Source organism: Equus caballus, chromosome 20, assembly GCF_041296265.1.
Source record: "Equus caballus isolate H_3958 breed thoroughbred chromosome 20, TB-T2T, whole genome shotgun sequence".
Taxonomy (NCBI): Eukaryota; Metazoa; Chordata; class Mammalia; order Perissodactyla; family Equidae; genus Equus; species Equus caballus.
Window position 1 is genome coordinate 42,619,852 of NC_091703.1, and position 22,349 is coordinate 42,642,200.

General features: G+C 41.0%; 1 protein-coding gene and 1 long non-coding RNA gene across 5 annotated transcripts in view; one reads left to right on the forward strand and one right to left on the reverse strand.

Moving 5' to 3' along the window:
• Nucleotides 1–20,858, reverse strand: part of KIF6 (kinesin family member 6) — a 371,457-nt gene extending 350,599 nt beyond the window's left edge. The window contains exons 1-3 of one of the 4 annotated variants that reach the window (XM_070244518.1): nt 20,597–20,858; nt 16,441–16,550; nt 11,707–11,781 (exon numbers count right to left, since the gene is read on the reverse strand). In XM_070244518.1, the coding sequence (XP_070100619.1) occupies nt 11,707–11,781; nt 16,441–16,550; nt 20,597–20,662 (251 nt within the window). In that variant the 5' untranslated portion in view covers nt 20,663–20,858. The remainder of the gene's footprint in view (nt 1–11,706; nt 11,782–16,440; nt 16,551–20,596) is intronic. The other 3 variants (XM_070244517.1, XM_070244519.1, XM_070244521.1) reach the window with 3 other exon arrangements.
• LOC138919505 (uncharacterized) lies at nt 12,196–19,322 on the forward strand. Its single transcript, XR_011429719.1, has 2 exons — nt 12,196–12,545; nt 16,218–19,322. It is a non-coding gene; the product is annotated as an uncharacterized lncRNA (long non-coding RNA).
• Nucleotides 20,859–22,349: the final 1,491 nt, after the last annotated feature.

Genomic DNA, 22,349 nt, shown 5'->3' on the forward strand with positions numbered 1-22,349 from the left:
TAGACTGACAAGTGACAACGCACTAGATAAATTTACTGCTATATTTTCCCCAACAACTTAAACAACATATTTTAAGTATAGTTATGCTTTTTGCCATAGTCAATTATAAATTCAAATAACTATAGTAAAAATATCACCAGTTTTAATCAATCATAACACATTTGTGTAGGAAGGACTTCCCAGAAGGCTTTGCATTCCATTTGCTTTCTTTGTGTATCATTCTTTCGGAAGATATTAAAGTGAATAATGGTAACTAGAAATATCTTTGGATTATCTGTGAATGCATCCTCAAGTCCTGAAATAAAGATCTATGATAAAATTGCAAACTTGTGCCTCAGGAGAAACCAAATCTAAAAACAGTCAAGGAAAAAAATCCATAAAGAAAAACATTCATAACTTGGTAAAATCCTGAATGGGAATGAAAAATCTTTTTCTGTAAAAATGTTCGTGGGGAGACAAAAAACAGATGATCGCTAATACTTACTGAGCATGTACTAGGTACTGGGGCATGTGTTTTTCATGTATAGTTCATCTGATCACCATGACAAATGAATTATATTATGGTATCAATTTCCCTATTACAGATAAAAAACTGAGTTATAGAGACATTAGGTAACCTGCTCAAAGCCACACAGCTATTAACTATTAAAGTTGGGAGCTGAAGCATGCTTGTATTCCAAAATCCACAGTCTTAATCAATATGTTACATGGTCTCCCACAATTATTTCTTTAGAGAAAATGTTTCAATTCCTAAAAAATAATCGTAATCAGTTAAGTACCTAAGTTAGTCCAAATAGTTTCTGATTTCTCTGCTACTCTTTAACTGTCCTATAAATATTAATGACAGAGTATTAAACCAAGAGGGGTATCCTTCTGAGCCTGGGGACCCACGCCCCTACTTCATGCCTGGGAAGCCTGCCCAGGCTTTAGGATAAGGTGCTAGAATTTACTTTAGAAATAAGTGGGATGTAAATTACAAACAAACACCAATTTCAGAATTGTAAACTTGTTTAGAGTAGACCTCAGATCTCTGGGAAAGATATCACTAAAGACAAACACCGTGAGTGCCCTCTGTCCCCGGCCCCACGCCCCTCCCAGGGTGGGTTAAGCTTTAAGCCTAGGTCAGTGAATCTCAAACTTCAGTGTGCATCAGTCTCACTTGGAGGGCTTGTTAAAACAAAGATCGCTCTGATTCAGTGGGGCTGGGTGAGGCCTGTGAATACGCATTTCTACAAAGACCCCAAGTGTTGTCGATGCTGCTGGTCCAGGGACCACACTTTGGGAATCACTAGACCAGATGAAAGAGCAGCTACCTATAGTGTTATTTTAGATTCACTGAAAAGGCCTCTGTCCAAAAAATACTTCAGCAAGGAACCAAGAGTAAAATCCCTTTTATAAGCAACAATGCCCATCCTGATGCATTCAGCAACAAAGGGAAGGCTATGGCTCCTCAAGGATAATCCTCTTCCCACTAATTCTCTCACTCAGCAAATGTTCGTTGAGTGTCCAGTATACACCTGACAGTGTTCCAGGACCTGGGGATGCAGCAGGGAACAGAAGGAGTCCTCGCCTCCACGAGGTTGACATCCGAGTGGGTGGAGGCAGACCATACACAAATATAACAAGTACACGCTCATACTGTATGTTAGGTGTGATACAGACTATAAAGAAAAACAGAGCACTAGAAGAGCGGAGTGTGGGGGGAGCACTGTTATGTTACACAGCATGGTCACAGAAGGTCTCACTAGGACGTCTGGACAGACACATGATAAGCCAGGAGCAAACCTGGGAGAAGAGAGCTCTAGGCAGAGGGAACAGCAAGTGCAGAGGCTCTGAGTTGGCAACATACTTGGTGTGTTTGAGGAAGAGCAACATAAAAACAATGTTTTTCATTATTTATGAATAAGGGGAGTTTCCTATTATCCTCAAGGATTAATGGGCAAAATGATACTGAGTATGTAAATTTCAGAATATTGGGAAGAAATGAGGAAAGCTCTTGCCCGTACTCAGCATGCAGATAATTTCTCCTATCCATTCTGCTATCACAATGTTTTAAGAACCCAACCTCACATAAAATGGAAATACAACCAACAGTGGTTTTCTTTTTCTTTTGGATTTTGTTCTAATCTGTTTGTCTGTCAGGGTAATTGCTAAGGAGAGAAGCCCAGAAGTTTTCAGGCTACAAGTGGGAGGAACATGGGTATATTGCACCAAAAGTGAGCGGTGTTCCCACCCCGTCTACACAAGCTCCCTGTTCCCATTCATGCTGACGGCTTCTTCCTGCAGGGGCCTGTGGCTCTCTGCCCACATGCTCACCCTGCCTAAGGTGCTTATTTAATTCACAGACAGGTGAGGCTGCAAGTACCAAGGTGTTAACACCCCAGAAGCAGCCCCCAAGCAGTGACGGACAGGAGTGGTTACATACAAATGAGCCTCTTTGCCCCTGGGTGGGACAACTCTGAGGCGAGTCCCTTGCAGTTCCCCAGAGAATACCTGTGGGATTGAGTCCCAGTTGCCTCCAGTGGTAACCTGCTCTTTAATGGTCCTAATAGTAGCTTCCTTTCCCTCCCTTTCTCAATTCCCTACTCCCCTACTGGTGCTTCCTGGGATCGCCTCCCAAGTAAACTGCTTTCACTCGAATCCTAAACTCAGGATCTGTTTGTGGGGGGCACAAGCTTAAGACAAGTATCTTCTAGCTAAGGAGTCACATACTGTGAGAGCACCTCTGACCCACTGGTCAATCCCTTCTACTGTCTTCAAGCAATGCTTTTTACCTTACTACCGACTCAGTGATTTTCATCACACGTATACGCTCTGTCGGAGCTCAAAGTCCCCTCAATCAAATCGCTTCATACGATTCTCAGGCCATTTTTATGGAGGTATTTTTATCAAATGAATTACAAATAGCTTTAACTTGTAGTTATTGCAAAAATGATGATATCATGCAATTTCTTGATCAGCCATTCTTAAGAAGAGACATCCAGATTTAGACTCATTTGTTTACTTACTACAATAAAATCCATATTTTAAACGTGCATCCTGAGTACAATCTATGCTCATTAGATGGGCTCCTGATGCTTCTCCAAGTTCCCTAGCTGTAAGTTGGACGGCAACATTATCTCTTCCTTGTTAAGATCTTGGTGGAGCACCTCAAAGTCATTATCTTGTATAATTTCATGGTTTTAAGATGATAATGTGTTCCTGTTTTTAACCACAAAATCATGTATTCAGTTGAAAACATACTTAAAAAAGTTTAAATTTAAGAATAACAGTAATATCACAAAAGCCAGAAATGTAACGTTATCGGGAACTTCACTGTAGCAGGAAGCAGAGCCACGCACAGATGCACGTTTAAACAACGCATCTGGTGAAGTGAAATTGTAGCCGGAAGTTGAACAGATCTGGGGGAGCCAATGGGGTTTTGTATAAATCAATGGTGACCAGTGTTTTCTGCTTGAAAGTCAATTTTGAGAAAAATAGAGTGTTTACCAGCAGGCGTGTTTGGAGAATGTCAAATGGAATTAGCCTTATTGAGTCCCATGGAGGAGAAGTTCTAGTCTAATAATTTAGATTACTGTATTTAATGTACAGAACATCACAGAACAAATGACATTAAAATTTTCATATCTGGGATATTAATGCTTTCTTTGGAAATAATTATAAATTTAAAGGAAGTTTCAAAGAGAGTACAGAGTGGTTCTGTGTACTCTGACCCAGTTTCCCTCAATGGTTGCATCTTGCATAACTATAGCATATTATCAAAATCAGGACACCGACATTGGTACAATATGTGTGTGTTGTTCTATGCCATTTTGTCACGTGTAGATCTGAGTAAACATCACTAGAGTCAAGATACAGAACTATTCCATCACCACACAGATCTACTGACGCCGACTTTTACCAGTTTGAATGAGGTGTAGAGACATTACTTACCTTTAAGTTCCTCTCCCCTCCCCTCTTCATAATATAATCGTCATTAGACAATGCTTTATTTTTTGCTTCATCAGACATAGCTTTTTCTACTCAACAGAAAGAAAGCTCATTAATGCATATTTTTACTCTTTCTGTTGTTCTTTCTTCCTTTCTAGTATTTCAAGATTCATTCCTTTTTTCATTTCCCTTTTTTCAGGAACTTCCTTTATCCCTCCTTTTAGGGTAGGCATGCTGGCAACTCTTCTTGTTTTCCTTTGTCTGAAAACGTCTTTATTTCCTCTTTATTCCTGAAGGATAATTACGTTACACAGACTGTTCTTTTCTTTCAGTGCTGGAGAACATTCTGCTTCTTTCTTCTAGACTCTATGATTTCTGATGAGAAAGCTACTAATTCAATTTTTTTTATCCCTATAGGTATCATTTCTCCCTCATTACTTTCAGGGTTTTTTTTCCTTTAGTTTTCTGAAATTTGACTACGATTTGTCTTGGGTTTGACTTCTTTGAGTTTACCTTGTTTGGGGTTTGCTCAGCTTCTTGAAGCTCTAGGTTTACGCCTTTTGCCAAATTTGGAGAATTTTCAGCTATGATTTCTTTGAATATTTTTCAACCCGACTTTCTTTCTCCTCTCTCCTGGGACTCCGACGACATGAATGTCAGACCTTTGGCCATAGTTCTCACAGTTCCCTGAGGGTCTGTTTGCTTGGGTTTTTTTTTTCAGTCTGTTTTCTTTCTGTCATCCATATTGAATAACTTCTGTTGTTACATCTTCAAATTCATTGATTCTTTCCTCAGATCTCTCCATTCTGCTGTTGAACCCATCCACCAACTTTATTTCAGTTACTGTACTTTTCAGTTCTAAAATTCCCATTTGGTTCTTTTTTATAGCTTCTATTTTTTTGCCAAGACTTTATCTTTCATTTGTTTCAAGCATGTTCATAATTGCTTGTTGAAGCATTTTTATGATGGCTGTTTTAAAATCTTTGTCAGATCATTCCAAGACCTGTGTTACCTACACACTGGCATCTGTCAATTGTTTCTTCTTATGCAAGTTGACATTTTCTTGGTTCTTGATATTTCACACTTGATGCATGATTTTCAATTGTAGCCTGGCTAGTTGTAGGTATTATGTTATGAGATTCTAGGTCATACTTTTACCTTCTGTTTTAGCAGGCCTCCTATGACACCACGCTAGTGGGGAAAGGGAGTGGCCATCTCACCACTGCCAGGTGGGGGTGAAGGTCCAGGTTCCCGACCCTGCCTCTCTTGACACCTGTAGAGGGGCCTCATTCCTATGCATGGAGGGGAGATTTCAGGCTCCCTTTAGGCCTCAGCTGACACCTCCCTGGAGAGGAGAGGGAGGGGCGCCTTGCTGCTGTTCACTGACACCACAGCAGGGTGGGGGAGGCCTTGTGACTGCTGGATGGTGGTGAACTCCAGGATCTCCACGTGACTTCCACTGTGAACTTGGTGGTGGGGGAGAGGGAGCTGGTCCCGCCAAGTAGGGATGAAAGTCCTCCCACTCCTCTGATCCCACCTGGCAGTGGGGGATGGGGTGCCCTGTTACAGCCAGGCCTTTGCTGTCAGGGTGGGGCTGGGGCCGTGGGCTTTTCCATGGTGGCTGGGAGAAACAGGGCAACTAGGATCTAACAGTTTCTGCTCACTAGGCTGCCCCTTTCCTGGTCCTCTGGCTCTAGAGAGCAGTCTTTTTTTGGTGATTTTGTCTGAGCCTATTGGTGTTTCTGGGTTGCCAGTTTCTCCAGCACCCAGTCTGGGATACATGAGGCAAAAAAACCCAGGGAACTCACCACCGCGTCATCCTCAGGTCCTGGGGTCTCCTGGCCATTCTACCTTCTTTTCTCCACCTTTCAGAGTATTCTTATGTTTCTTTTATATATAATGTCCAGAGTTTTTAACCGTATTTACTAAAAGGAATAGAGAGAAGTGTGTCTACTTCATCTTGGTCTGGAGCCAGAAGTCACTGGGCATATTTTAAAAGTGGCAAAAAGAATAAAGATTTCTAATTTTTCAATTCTTAGATTGAACAGGGCATTGAAGGTCACAAAGCACATTCATAGGCACTGCTTCTTTTCATCCTCCAAAAAACCTTGTGAACTTGGTATTATTAGTATCTCCCTTTCTCGGAGGGGATAACTGATTCAGAAGTGACAGGTGTTGTTACCCAGAGTCACACAGTGAGTCAGTCACAGGCCTGGGGCTGGGATCAGATTATTCCACTTGATGTCAAATTTTTTGAGCCAGATCAGGTAGAAGCATGAGTACACGGAGGTGAATAACTGACTAGTAAGATTTGATTATATTTTTTGTGATACTCTTTTTTGGCCCTTCTTCTCCCGCATTCTGGTCTCCTCATCTTGAAGGTCCAGGATCTCTTCTCCATTTGTGCAGCAGGACTTGGTAGGCTATGCAACTCACAGCATCATCAGCAAAGCCTGTTTCCTAGAACCACAGGTGACAGCCCTCCTGGGCCTTGGCCCTGGCCCCTCCCATGAGAAAACCCCCTCTACCAAGCCCTGGGCTCCCACCCAGCCAGAGCACAGGAGTACCAGCATTCTAACACACCCCTCTCCAAGTCTGAGGTGGTGGCCCTGGGAGCTTTCCTTTTCCCTTCGTACTCGTCTTAGCACACAGTGAAAGGCTGCACTTGATGCTGTTCATCATCGGTGAAATCAGAGGCTTTTAGCAGCGGTTCACAAGGTGACTCCCAGCCTTTCAAAAACCAACCTGGTGGCCTTGCTGCAACGCAGATGCCTCTGCTGTCCAGTGCCAGCTATGGGGTCCTCTATCTTTGGCACAACCAGTCCTCCTGGCAGTAGGCACCCTATTCATTTTAGTCAAACCACGTTCCTCTAAAACACTAAATTTCCAAATTTTTCCAAAATCCCTCACTGCACACAAAATAAATTTCCTACATCCCAAGATTTTAGGTAAAACATAAGATTGGCTGGAAAACTAGGATTCTGCAGATTTACAAGTGCATGAGATAGGACCTCAGGTAAGTCTAGGCTTCAGTTTTCTCCCTAAATCTTTAAGGATCATGTGCCATGTTTAACTTGTGGCTTCACGTATCCCCTGAGAGACCGCCACATCCTCCCAGGATCGACGCATTCCTGCTTAAGAAGGAGGACACTGTGTAAGATATCAAACAAAACTACGGACTCTTTTATACAATGCGATACCATGCACAATGCACATCTATGGACCGACTAAATTTTACCTTTATACAAAATTAGTCCAAAATCAATGAGCAAAATTAGTATGATAAAAGGTATTTTTTTCATGTTATTAAACCACATAGGATATATTTCAGAAACATCCAAGTTCAGAAGAGGCAGAAGGATGAAGCACTTCCTAGTGGAGATGTTCTAAATGATAAATAACCACAAAGATCCTTTTATGTAATTTCCAATAATGCAAATTTAAGGCTTTACAAATTCTCGCCACTAGTCATGCAGCTCTGCAGTCATATCACAGATTGGAATTAAGTAGGAAAAGATGAGTCTAAATTAGTAAGATTCCTGAATTACAGAATTTTGGAAAGAAATATGATGAATTTTATTTAGCTTTAATTATACACAGAAACCACAATTAAGCTACAATGTGTTAACACAATAGAACAGCTTTGTGGGGCCTGTGCAGAGCGGCTGTATTTATGTGGGGAATGTGTTGCTGAAGGCTAATCTCACTGGGGATAGCAGGCATTTCTGTTTAACATCGAAAGTGGCACAGTTTCCATTCACCAGGCCTGCCAAATTGTATAATTCTGAAAAAAATAGTTTTCAATTTACAGGGATAAATATTACTTCAAATATTGTGTATAAATGAGACTTTATTGATATTTTATGTTTTACCATTTCAGAGTCACACAATTCAAGTTCGCATAAAGTGTGAACATACTTTATAGGACATATTTAAAGGCAATAGAAATAGTGATCCCCCAGGGTCTTCATGTAGTAAGTGAATTTGCTTCATAACCCTCTCCTTCAGAGATGGGTCAGAGGAAACTGTGGGTCTGCCTCCCTCTGTCTGTCCATTGTCTATTGCAGCACATGCTTCTGCAGAGGAGGAGCCTGGATAGTGACAGTGACCAGAGCCCGAGGTGGTAAGCAACGCCCAGGAGGAAAGAGCGTCCTCATGCCCAGCAGAGAAGCTCAGGGCCTACCCCGCCCACAGCACAAGCCATTCCTTCCCCACAGACCCCAGGATGGGCAACAGTGAACAGAAACAGCATTCTCAAACCAACAACAGAACTCTGAGATGACGTAGATGAGCCCACCACTAAGAACAACCAAATGTCTGAGGAAAATCTCTACAAGAGCAAGGCACCAAACTCAACAGTAGAACATACGTGTAAAGAGAAAGTGGATAGAGAAAAAGCCAAGGTTTCAAAATAACAACTATCTTCAGAGGGAAAAGGGAGAATATCATGGGAATAAATAAGAATAGACTTCTTTCACTTCCTAGAAATGAAAAATAAAATCGTAAAAATTAAAAATTTAAGAGGTAGATGATAGAGAATGCATACAGCCTGAAAAGCAAATTACCATGCTGGCAGATTGAGCTAACAAATTCTGCCAGAACTCACAACCAAAAGAAAACGATACGGGAACTGTGAATAGACAGTTATAATATTTGAAGGATAGAACTAGTAGTTCTGGAACTAGAAGTTCCAGAAAGAAAGAATAGATACGTTGGAGGAAAGGAATTAATTTTTTTAATTATCAAAGAAATTATCAATGGGACGACTTTTGAGCTTGAATACTAGGGTCTGCAGATTGAAATGGTTGAAAGAGAGACAAGAATACACAAACATATGAAAAAATAGGCAAACCTAGACTATCAATAGACTTGGTGATATGGAATTTCATAAAAGCAAAGAAAAAAAGGGGCCGGCCTGGCAGCATAGTGGCTAAGTTCGCACACTCTGCTTCAGCAGCCCGGGGTTCCCAGGTTCACATCCCGGGTGTGGACATATGCACTGCTCATCAAGCCACGCTGTGGCGAGCATCCCACATAAAGGAGAGAAAGATTGGCACAGATGTTAGCTCAGGGCCAATCTTCCTTGGCAAAAAGAGGAGGATTGATGGTAAATGTTAGCTCAGGGCTAATCTTCCTCACCAGAAAACCAAACCAAACCAAAAAAAAAAAAAAAAAGGAAAAAGAAAAAAATCCTAAAATCATTTAGAAAGGAAAAAAAAGGCATTTCCTAGGAAGAAATAAGATCCAGATGGACACTGACATCTATTCAGCAACACTGCATGCAAAAAGACTAGAGCAATATCCCCACAGTTATGAGAGAAAAGAATTCTTAACCTAGAACTCTATACCCAGTCAGATTGACACTTAAGTGTGAAGGTAAATGACAGGCTTCAGAAAGTTCCCACCTCGAACTCTCTCCAGAAAATTACAGGAAGATGATTACCAGCAAAACTAAAAAGGAAACCGAAAAACAGAAGTGAGTATAAGAAACAGTGATGAGCAAGGAAACAAACGTGACTTGGAGATAAATTTAAATAAATGCTGATAATAAAATGATTCACAGCAATCCAGAATGAAATTACCAGCTGCTCTCAACACTTGCAGTGGTAGAAGGGCGGGAAAGGTACAGTCAGAGCATGTGAGGGTCTCTGCTGGGGGAGAAGGGGGAGAGGAGAGACAGACAGACAGAGACAGACAGAGAAGTTTAGGTACTGAGAAAATTACATATAATACCTCAATTTAAACTACACTAGAGGTGTTGAAGTACAATGTACACCTTGAGAGAGAAAATGGAAAGCAGCAGCAACAACAACGAAGAGCACAGTCACACCAACAAACAGCAAGAGAGGAAAAAAACACAAAGTATTATAAATGGAAAAAGTAAGATAGGAGGAATAGCTCCAAACACTATTACAGTAGTCATAATAAATATAAACAGGTTAAAGGAACCAATTAAAGATCAAGGACTCTGAGTTTGGCCAAAAAGGCAAAAGGCAGCTATGTTTTATTTATCAGACACATATTTAAAAAAAACTGACACAGGGCGGTTGAATTAAGAGATTGAGAAAGATAAACCTGATACAGCTAACAGAAAAATAAAATTAGTAAAAATAGTTTCAGGAAAAATGAGATCTAAGGAGAAAAGTATTGGAAAGGACAAAGAGGAATGTTTGATGGAGATAAGATCCACTAGGACCAGTGTGAGCAGCCTGGATAAAATGCTCGTGCCCGTCATTTGTGAAATCTTGTCATCACTGGGCTGGGTGTCTTTGTTAAGTCAGTGAAGAAAACAAATCCCAAGCCTTCATGGAGTCTTGTTCTAGTGGAAGGCAGACAGACAAAAAAACACTAAGAAATAATCAGACTAGATAGTATGTCAGATGGGGCTAAGTGCTAAAAAATAATAGATAAACAGAGAAGGGTGACAGGGAACGCAATTTCAAATGAGGCAGTAAAAGAAGGCCTTATGAGAGCGTGACATAGGAGCCAAGAATTCAAAGAACTGAGGAAACAACGATGCAGATTTCTGAAGGAAGAGAATTCCAGGCAGAGGCGCAAGAGCTGGAGGGAGAAGTGGGCTCAAGATGGGAGAGGGAGGCAGCGAAGGGAGGAAAAACCAGACATCTGCGAAACAGAAACTAAGCTCCCCTCCCTGAAGGATTTCAGAAAGTTTCAAAATAAAACACATGAGATCAGCTATCTGAAAATCGACATAACCCAAAAGGTTACTAAACGGAAGAGAACTTCAGAAATGTGTGAAATCCATTCAAGGAGACGTGAATTCAATCTAAAGAGATGTTACTGGATTGTGACTATGACTAAAATCACTTAAACCTATTGACTGTATTGTCCCCACTGCACCCACCGTGAAGGAAGACTGCCTTATAAGAGCAGGGCTGGTTTGAGCAGGATTCATAAGACAGGAGTCTGAGAGACAAAATGTGGCAATGCCTTTCCAGCAACGTCTGTGGGAAATGGTATATTGATTACTAGACTTGAAAAGTGGGGCTGGATAGTAGAGAGATTTCTCATTTTAATCATAAAGGTAGATATATCTGGGGACTATTAGGTTATTAAAATCCTCCAAATGACTTCAGGATCAGAAAGCAACTTTATTAATATTAGTTTCCCATATGGATTTCCTATAAGAGGAGAGGGTGCTTATCAAAGAGCTTGAGTGTTCCCAAGGAGACTTTGCCAATACATATTAATAATTTATTCTGATTTATTCATATTCTCATGTGAGTTTGGGTCTAGTCGTCAGCAGCCTGGAACTATCTGGATATACCGAAACAAAAGGGACCTGGAAGTGAAGGGCCAAGCTTTGAAAGGTAGTTATCACCCTGAGGTCGGGCGGGGTCAACCATTATTAGGCCTCCCAGGTATCACTCATTCCTCCTCTTTCATCCATCTAACCGTATGTTTGACATACTGTACTGAGGAAAGAGTACTGGACTTAGCAATCATCCAGGACTCTACTAGCCACACGACTCTGAGCAGTGTCACTTAATCTCTCCCACCCTCAGAGATTTACATGTCTTTTAAAATGGGAGTAATAACAGCTATTCCGTCTATCTCACTGGTTAGTTTCGAGGCTCAGAATCTAAATCTAAAACAAACAGCTGTCTGAAGAGAAGGTATTAATGTTCTCATCACTACATGCCCTGTAGCCTGAGTATATTCTTGATATACTGAAGCACACTACCACAATTATCTGCGAATTGAAGACAAGACGAAAAACCACTAACCCACTGAACAAAATATAGGAAATCCTACCTCTCAGCAACTGGTTTGGCAATGCTTTCAAAAATGGTCTCTTGGTTTGCATCCTGATCAAAAATCCTTTGGAATCTGCAAATGTGAAAACAGTAATTATTTAAAAGCTGAGCCTTCAAACACTATCGGATTAATCATTTTTTTTCCCTGAAAGCTTTGTAAATTACCCCATCTTTACATCACTGGGCCTACCTAAGCTAACACAATGTCCGCCCTGTAGTCCCAACCACACTGCGCTGTTGTACCCCTGTATACAAATGGTGGGTAAACAGTATTGCTTTGACAAGATCTGTACAATAATCCCTCTGAAGAGCTGCAGCAGCTTTGAACCAAATAATAAACTGTGTGTTTTTCAGCTCTCAAGAGGAACAGTGTCCGCAATTGGCATCAAATTCAAATCTAGATAAGTGCATGAAATGGAAACCCGAGACAGGATGTAAACAGCCAAAGAACTTCTGAGGTCTGACCTATAAGAAAAGAACACAGCTGTGAAATGTATGATGATTGAACTTCATTTAAATTTTCAGTTTAAAATTTTGAACAGAAGTTTATTTTCCATTCATTAGGGGACTGCATCCTTGTATCAGCCACTTAATTCTCAAGATGGTTTTGTTTCATTTTGTTGATCATGAGTCAAAAGTCAAAAGATAAATTAAGATAGACCTGTTCTGCAAAGAGAGTCTTTATCAGATTGGCAGGGCTAGGAACGTGGTGGGGTGGAATGGTGTCAATTTCACCCTTCTTGCAATGGCACTCAGACTTCACTTCGTACAGGATCACACGCACAATGGAATACTTGGGACAGGAGACACACAACACAACCTACGCTCTACAGTGTGGTAAGTTGCTACCAGCGATTATGGCCCCATTAAAACATCATGAAGAAAGAGACAGAGAGAGAAAGGGATGGGAAGAAGGAAAGGAGGAGAGAGGAAGAGGGTGAGGAGAAGGGGGAGGAAAAGAGAGAGCGAGCGAGCATAAGCATACAGGGCAAAATATTAACAATTGCGAATCTCCCACAAAGGGGATGGGAGAGTTGATTACATTATTCTTCCACCTTTTTTGTACATTCAAAACTTTTTAAAATAAAGGAGGGGGGCACTTTAAAGCAAAAACTCTAAAACAAACACTTTGAGGCCATCCGAAGAAGCTTTCAGAGTAGTTTAAGAACCTTTGGTCTATGTGTCTGCCTATGCAAGTGAATTGGGCACAGGTTCAATTAAAGCAGAGATGGCATGAAATGTAGGACTGCTGTCACTATGGAGGAGTTCGGAGGGACGTCTGGAGCTGGGCTGGAAATACAAAATGGAATGGAATTCATTGTCTTTAATCAACATTAACTTCAAAAGACCCCTATAGCTTATTAACCTCCCTTTTGAAGAAGCAAGTGATGAAATGTATACAAAGAGACATTGTCAGGCACTCTGGCTACGACGTCATTTAGCAGGGAAGGTTATATCTTAGATAGCAATATTTGCTGAGTGTGCCCAGAACACTTCTCGAAACCCTATAGGTATATCAGAGCTTCAGACTTAACACTGGGGACGTGGCTGCTCAAGTGCTCGTCACGGCACTGCCTACTGTGACATCTGAGCACAGACGCAGTGGGGCTTTTGAGGAGGATGATGATAAGGCTGATTTGCTTCTTTTACCGGGTCAATGATGACTGAGGGAATCAATTATCAATCCCCAACTCTACTCCCTTAAGTAACAGGAATTACATCTACCACCGAATAAACCAAAGAGACGGCAGGAGTGTCAATAAATCATACAAGCTTCATTAAACATCAAATATCATCATCCCCAAATATTTTATTTTACATAATGTAGTTGCATAGTAAACTGAAAAGACATTATAATCAGCTAGCTTCTGAAAATCACTGAAGAACAAAATAGAATCATAGATTCAACAAGTTCAGTCTAATCCTCCATGGAGGAAGAAGTTGAGGCCCAAGGAGATAAAGCAATTTACTCATGGCTCTGGAACTAACCAATAAAGCACCCTGAGTTTCCTGATTCCTAGGAGGTCCTTTCATTTATTAGGAAGTTGTGTAGGCTCTTCCTACACTCTATTTTGAACCTGGCATATGCTGATCTCTTCGCACCCCAAACTTGTTCTTCCTGGTCTTCCTCATCCCAGTAAAGGACAACTCCATCCTTCTAAAAGTTCAGTCTAAAACTCTTAGGGCTTCCTTGACTCCTCTCTTTCCATTACACTCTATATCCAATCCACCAGCAAACTCTGTCAACTTTGACCTTCAAAATAAATGCAGTATCCAACTTTTTCTCAACATTTCCACTTGCTACTAACCTAGCCCATGCTCCCGGAATTTCTTGCCCAGTCTTCCTTGCAATAGCCTAATTGGTCTCCCTTGCCCCCTTACAGCCTATTTTCCACACGTTAGCAACAATGATTCTGCTAAAACGTAAATAAGATTATTTCATTCTTCTGCTCAAAACCCTCCATGATCTTCCCATGGCACATTGGGAAAAGCTCCATATGATCTGGCCACTCTGTTGTCCCTGTAACCTTCTTCTTCCCCTCTCCCCCTGGCTTACCCTTCTCCTGCTACACAGATCCCTTTACTTTTCTTCAAACATGCCAGGCACTCTCCCATCTCAGGGACTTCACTCCTGCTATATCCTCAGCCTGGAATTCCCATCCCTCAGATACTGGACCATCTGGCTTCCTTACCTCCTTCAAGTCTCTGTTCAAACATCACCTTCCTGTATACCTCCCCTGACTGTCCTGTGAAATATCGCAACCATCCCTCCCCTTGCTGCCCCTCATCTCAGCACTTCCTGTTCCCCCTCCCTACCTTGGTTTCTCCATGGCACTTAACACTTTCGGACACACATTTTACTTACCGATCTGCTTGTCCGTCTCCTCCCACTAAAATGTAAGGACCGTAAGAGCAGGAGCTTTGTTGGGTTCCCTGCTATAATCCTAGCCATTCAAACAGCACACACTGGATGGTCAACAAATATTTACCAATTGAATGAATTTTTTGGGGGGAAAACAACCTTTAAAATGCTTAAATATTTATCTCTGAAGATATGTATAAGTTAACTATTTAATTTCTTTATTTAAAATACTAAACGAACATTTTTAATTCAGAGATTTAGAAAGAATGATTAAGAGATTTAAAGACAAGCAAATAGCACGTTTTCAATAAGCACATGTTTAAATGCACTCTATTTGTATCTACATAATATAAATACTTTGGAGAGGACCAGCAGCTAGAGACATGGTCTATTGTTTTTTAACAATCAAACAGAATCATGCTGAATAAAATGTTTTAGCAAATTGTGGCTCTACAGAGACTGGCCGAGGCCAGGTGTCACGATGTCATAGCTACTAAGGTGTGTAGCATGCTTACCTCAGTGGGAGGATACCCCCTTCAGAAAAGGAAGTCATGTAGTAAGGCTACTGCTTAACAGATAGAAGGAAAGGCAATGAGGAGTCACAAAGATGAGGTGAGTATCACCCCACTATGCAATCACGTGCTAGCAATCCTGCTTGTACTTATAGTAAAAAGAGACACAAAGAGGAAATGGGGTGGAGGTGGAGGGAGAAATATATACATGAGAGACAAAGGGCAGAGTTGTGAAGACCAAAGAGAATCTTTATGAGACAAAAAATAAGAAAATAACAATTAGACAGATAGAGAGACAGAGAAAACCATAAAAAATATCTGGGATGGTTTTATCCAAAGGGCAAGGGCAGGAACGGTCTCAGAATAAGGCCTATGTAAACAGCCTAGAGAGAAACGCAAGAAAGGATGAGGACTTCTTCAGCAGGACCCAGAAATCCACCACCTAAGTTTGGGCCAGAAATCAAATATGGATTTAACTTGGGCTCAAACTTCTCCAAAAATCAAAAGTGGGGATTAAAAGAAATGGAATAATTGTAAATTGGAGAATAAAGACAGTATGAAACAGTCGTAATTCCAAATTTTGAAGCTTGGCTACTAGAAGAGTATTTGGATCGAAGGCACTGATGACAACCCAGGGGTGGCTGTTTGGTACTTTTCACCTGAACCACGCAGTCCAGCACCGTCCCAGAGAAATACAATGCAATCCATAAACCTAAGTATATATGTAGTAGCCACATTTTTTTAAAAAAGCTAAAAGACACAGGTGAAATTAATTTTGATAACATATTTTTAACCCAATATATCCAAAGTTTTATCATTTTAATGTGTGATCAATATGAAAAAATTCTTCACACACTTTACATTCTATTTTTTTCATACTAAGCCTTCAAAAATCCTCAATATATTTTATACTTACAGCACATCTCAATTTGGACCAGCTACGTTTCAAGCGCTTAAGAGTTACATGTGGCTAGTGGCTGTTATATTGGACAGTACAGATATACTGTGTACCTATGTGCTTATGAGATCTGTATGTCATTTATGTGATAAAGAATGATCACCTGTACAGAACACAAATTGTACCTTCAGTTTGTATCTTTAATAAAGTTTAGTCCTGCACTGAATTTCCTACAGGAACGATCTTGGCATATCACTTCAGAGACAGAAACACACCATCTTTTCAACTTTGGGAGCAGCAGAGAAAAGACAACATGAATTCCATCTACTATGTGAGATCGGGAACTGCTTTACATTCTCCCCAAGAAATGGTGCCAACGACTTCACAGTGGACATGAACGCAGTCCAAGAGGCGGTTCAAAAGGAAAACAGGAACAAAGAAGGAGAAAGAAAAACTTACTTAAATCTGTAGTTTTCTCGTTTATTATTCACAAACCCATCTGCCAAATCACGAGGTAAGATAATTTCCAAGCTAGGTGTTAATTTTTCATCTTCATCTATGGAATAAATCTGCAAATATGAAGACAACAAATCAATATACAATGGTAAAATCACAGCTTCAGCTATGACCATGTTATTATGACACGCATCGTAATGGTATAAAAATTGTATTTTTAAGGCAAAAAGTCATAATATAGTATATTTTGGATAATTTTCCTCTTTGAACTGTGTGCAGACTCAAACAAATATATGGAACTAAACAAGAGGTATAAAACCTAAATCAATGCTCTATCAAAGCTCAGATCCTCTTTAAATGATCTAATGTTCAAATTTGAGCATTAGAGTGTCTCTGTTGTTGAGAAACTAACAGGCCTAAAAGCCACATATCATCTAAGTGTTGCTTTAGAATTACGTACCAGAAATTAACATTTTACTACAACCAACAAGGATTTCTGAGCATTTACAAAATGCTAGACACAGAGATAAAAGGATTAGGTCTGAGACTTCTCAGAGAGTCCACAAGAATGCTCTAATTCAAGTTACGTTCAAAGAAGCCCAAGTTTCCATGAGACATATTCAGGCATTTGATAAAAGACATGTGGCTTCAAAGAACACATGTAATTCATGCCTTTGATGTCATTTTCAAGGTTCTCCTGGAAGCTCAGCCACTAATTAGCAAATGACCTAGGAGAAATCACTTAACCTGTGTAAGCTGAAATGGAAACGAAGGGTCTTAACCAACCCCTTGCAACTGTGATATTCTCTGATTCTCTTCTTGGTCACCTACTCCTTTATTTATTGGCCAGGAAAATCAAGAGTCAAGCCTATATATAAAGAGGTCATGAGGAATAAAGAAAAGCATAAGAATTGGTGTCCAAAGACCTGGGGCAAATGCTGATCTCAATTTACCAGCTGTGTGACCAGCCACCACTTTCAGAATCTTGGTTCCTTCTACATAAAATGAAGAAAACAGAATTGCCTCCCATATGAGATTGCTGTAGGGATCAAATGATGTCATGGAAATGGAAGCATTTTGTAATGCACCATAAAAAATGTTAGTCACTAGATTTAGAAGTTTTTTTAAAAAGACTTCTTGTCTTCCACCAGGAAATAAAATTCTTTCTAACAGGCAACACTTCCTGTTTAAGACCCATTTAGATGCTTGATTATGGGGGGAAAGTCATATTCTTAAAAAAGTAAAAGCCTACCTAAATCTCCAGAAAGTCTGAATAATTTTCCTAAGCAGATTTTTATTGAACCCTCTCATTTAAAATGTGAAGAATTCCTGTAGAAAAGTCATTCTGTAAACTAAAATTATTTGTGTAAGTAATGGTATCAGGACCAAGGCTTTCTGGCTAGGTTTGCTCAACAGACATTTAAAAAGTATATCCTGTAGGGCACTACATTAAAAAAAAAAAAAAGGTTAACAGCTAGACAGGTGAGTGAAAGGGGTGTGTAAGACGTGAAACATGCAAGAATGAGGGTGCCATACGTTAAAAAAAAATCTGCCACACTCAGTGCTCAGAAGACAAAAAGGCCCATCGACTAGAGTAGGAATAATGACCCTCCACCACTCTCATTAAGCCACTCTCTGAGGCATTAAAAAAAGTCCCTTAATAATCAGAAAGCTTGTGTTAGTCTAATAGATCGGCATTCTACCCTTAGTCTTAAAAATATTTGAGATAGAGTAGGTTTTTTCAGAAGACAATTAGATCAAATGCAAGGAGGAATATGAAAATGTTCTGAAATATGCAAAGCAGCATACAAATGAAAAGCATGGCCATTGTTAAAATTGGCAGAGAGCTTCATCCTATGTACCTTCTAATTTACTAATCTATAAATTATTATAACTTATAGTGCCTCAAGAAATAAGACTAATGGAACAATGGAACCACAAAATGAAGAGGAAAGAAAGAAAAATACCTTTGAATCACTCTTGGTTTAATGCTACAAGCAGCATTTTCAGTCAGAGAAACAACCATACAATCTTTGGGGGCAAAAAGATAGGGTGCTAAAAGTGGGATTCCTAAGGGAGAGCAAGGCTACACTAACTCAAAAACTGTTCGTCTGTGTTCTCTTATTGTTGTGTATGTGGCATAATGTTGCCTCTCCATAAGAATCTGGCATTTGGGGGCCGGCTCAGTGGCATAGTGGTTAAGCTCACAAGCTCTGCTTCAGTGGCCAGGGTTCGCAGGTTTGGATCCCAGGCACGGACCTACACACTGCTTGTCAAGCCATACTCTGGCTTGTCAGGCCACATATAAAATAGAGGAAGACTGGCATAAATGTTAGCTCAGCGACAATCTTCCTCAAGCAAAAAGAAGACGATTGGCGAGGGATACTAGCTCGGGGCCAATCTTCCTCACCAAAAAAACCACAAAAAAACCCAGACTATGACATTTTTAAATAAAGTATGACACCTAAAAATATTTCCTAGAGTATCAAATAATCCACTTCACAGAACCTCACCAAAGAAATGCAAAAGGAGAGAAATGCACGTTAAAATATCCAAACATTGCATTTTAAGAAAAGAGACAGTTCAATACAAAATCCAAGATTCTCCAACAACCAACAGCCCCCACGCCCATTCTACTCATCGTCTCACATCACCATATCCGAGGACTTGCTTCTGACTATCGTATCTGACTGCTGAGTTTATGTATATAAATTCAACAATTTTGGCTTAGAGTCTGGGGGGGGATACATGTTGCGTATAGTATATTTTTTACATATGATGTACCTTTAAAAACTTTCTTGTAAGTGAATGTAAGAGGAGAGAAAATAGGAAGATACTCACAGTTCCTTTCTACATTGCTTTATTCCTTAAAAAAACAAACAAAACAATATTTTCTTTGGAGTCTTCTCCTAAAGGTACTCCATGAGTAAAAAGATTAATGATCACGATAATGACAAAGACACTACATTCTCCTTTTTTAAAATAACATAAATTACATGAGGCAAATGCTAAATTATGACATGCTATGATGCCACACATATACATATACACAGTATAGATATGGGAAGGGGATAAAATATTATCAATAACACATCCATTCCAGGCACCCATGAATATGACCCAGATTGCCCTTGCCTAAGTCCTCATTTTGTGGAGCAAAAAGGTTTTGTGTGAAGAGCCTCGAGTTTTGGAATAAAAAATCCTTAATCAAAAGCAGGGTTCTGCCGCTCATTAGGTGGGCGGTTTGGCCACATTATTTAATCTAGTTGACACTCAGTTTCCTTATCTATAAAATGAGGAAAATGACATCAGCCTTGCAGGGTTCCCATGAGAATCACGGATAACGTAGACAAAGCACCCATTTGGTAAGAATGACTAGCTCCTTTCCAGGGAGAGGAAACAACATTTCGAAACATTTATGAAGCATTCCAACTCTCTCTGCTCAGAGCAAAGGCGGTCTCAACCTTCTTTGTCCCGCTGAATTTCGCTTACTAGAGGAAGCACCTTGTAAATGCTCAGTTAATGTTTTCTGAATAAAGAGTATACGTGTATTTTTTGTGTGAGGCTGCATACATACCTATCTATATCTGCAATGAGTACCTGTCAACGTTCATGCTTCTGTTGCAGAATGACAATATAGTTAGTCAACAGATTCGAAGGGCCCTATGCGCAGAGCCGCGTGTACGCTCTGTGTATCTTTATCTGTATCTATTATCTGCATCACCTTAGACATGTGTGGACACGCATCTCTTGCTCGCACGTTTTGCCCGAGTTCGAACATAAGCTTGAATGTATCCGAGCTGCGTGTCCGTTTCTCAGAAAGGAGCAATAAATGTGCGCAGTTGAGGCGCAGTCTACGTTGAGTGTACAGACACGTGTGCCCGGGCGCATGTCTGCGGCTCTGTGCAGGCTACGTCTGTGCCCGCAGGGCTGTGCTCGGTGGGAGTGGCCTGGGTGTCCATCTGTCCGCGTCCCTGACAGCGGCGTGCCGGTGTCTGCATGGCTGCCGGGGCGCCTCGGACCCAGCGTGCTGGACCCAGCGTGCTGGACACCGGCGGCACCCCTCACCCCTTGGCCCGGCCCAGGCCCTTCGCGTGCCGCCCCTTCCCCGGCCTGGGAGGCGCCGCCGCGCCTGCGCCCCCGCTGCTCAGACCCGTACCCCTTGCGGCTGCTTCCGGACAGTGGGCTTCACCCTGGCGAAAATCTGGATCGTCTGCTTCACCATCTCTTCCCTGACTCTGCACTGACCCTTGACCTCTCTTAGGCCCTGTCTCCCAAAACTTCTGACTCCCACCACCTCCGGCGAGCCGCAGCCTTAGCAACAGTAACTACGGACACTACCCAAGGAGCACCGCGCCAACCAGGACCGCCTCTCCTCCCTAATTGGTTGCTGATGGGTGGGGCGGCCCTAGGGGAAGGACTGGGGGCGGGGTGGGGACGGGACCGAGGGGAGAGTGCTGCGCATGCGCTCGATCAAGGTCCGGGCTCTGGGCTTAGTTAGCTCCAGAGCTGGGCTGGAGAGTGATCAATGGGGCGACAATCACCGTGTCTTGCCCTGTTCCTTAATCCATTCTTTCTCTGGGCCAACACCTCGTTTTAGCACTGAAGTCATTGTGTTTTTTATTGCTCATTCATTGAAGAAATGGCACAGTCTGTGACAGCAATGTGCTGGGTGGGGATCCTGGGTTAGCAGAACTGCCTCTGCCCACTTGGAGATCAGGGTCTGATGAAGAAGACAGATTTCCAATAGGAAATTGCAATCCCCACCGGGTGGGCACGGGATTCTGTGGAAGGGCACCTCATCTAGCTCTGTTTTGGAAGAAACCAACAATGGAGTAAGGGGGACTGTTTCCCATGCAATGGTCATGTCAAGAAAGGATGGGCTCCCTCTTGCTCTGTTGGTGGGAGTGTAAGTTGGTGCAACCATTATGGAAAACAGTATGGAGGTTCCTCAAAAATTAAAAATAGAGCTGCCATATGATCCAACAATCCCACTCCTGGGTTTATATCCAAAAGAATTGAAATCAGGATGCCAAAGAGATATTTGCACTCCCATATTCACTGCAGCATTGGCCAAGATATGGAACCAATCTAAGTGTCCACTGATGGATGAATGGATAAAGAATATGTGATATAAGTATATATAATGGAACATATTTTTTTACGTACTGTATATATCTTTTATATCTATAATGGAGTTGTAAGTATATAAATATAAAGTGGAATGTTATCTTGCCATAAAAAGAAGGAAGTCCTGCCATTTGCAGCAACATAGCTGAAACAGGAGGGCATTATGCTAAGTGAAAGAGGTTAGACAGAGAAAGACGAATACTGCATGATCTCACTTATATGTAGAATTTTTAAAAGTCAAACTCATAGAAACAGAGTAGAATAGTGGTTGCCAGGGCCTGGGGAGTGGTGGAAATGGGGAGGTCAAAGGGTATAAAATTCCAGTTATAAGAGGAATAAGTTCTGGGGTCTAATGTACAGCATGGTGACTATAGTTAACGATATTGTATACTTGAAAGTTGCTAAGAGATTAAGTCTTAAATGTTCTCATCACACACAAAAAGAGTACTTATGCGAGGTGATGGAGGTGTTAACTAATCTTATTGTGATAATCATTTTACAATATATACATGTATCAAAGTACCACCTTAAACTTATACAGTATGTCAATTATATCTCAATACAGCTGGAAAGCTAAGTAAACAAATAAAGGATGTACTCCTCAAAAGACACCTCTAGCACATAAAAAGATGTTCAGCATCATTATCCACCAGAGAAATACCCATTAAAATCACAATGAGATATCAATACACACCTATCAGAATGGCTAAAATAAAAAAAAGTGACAAAACCAGATGCTGACAAAGATACAGAGAAACTGAATCACTTTACATTACTGATGG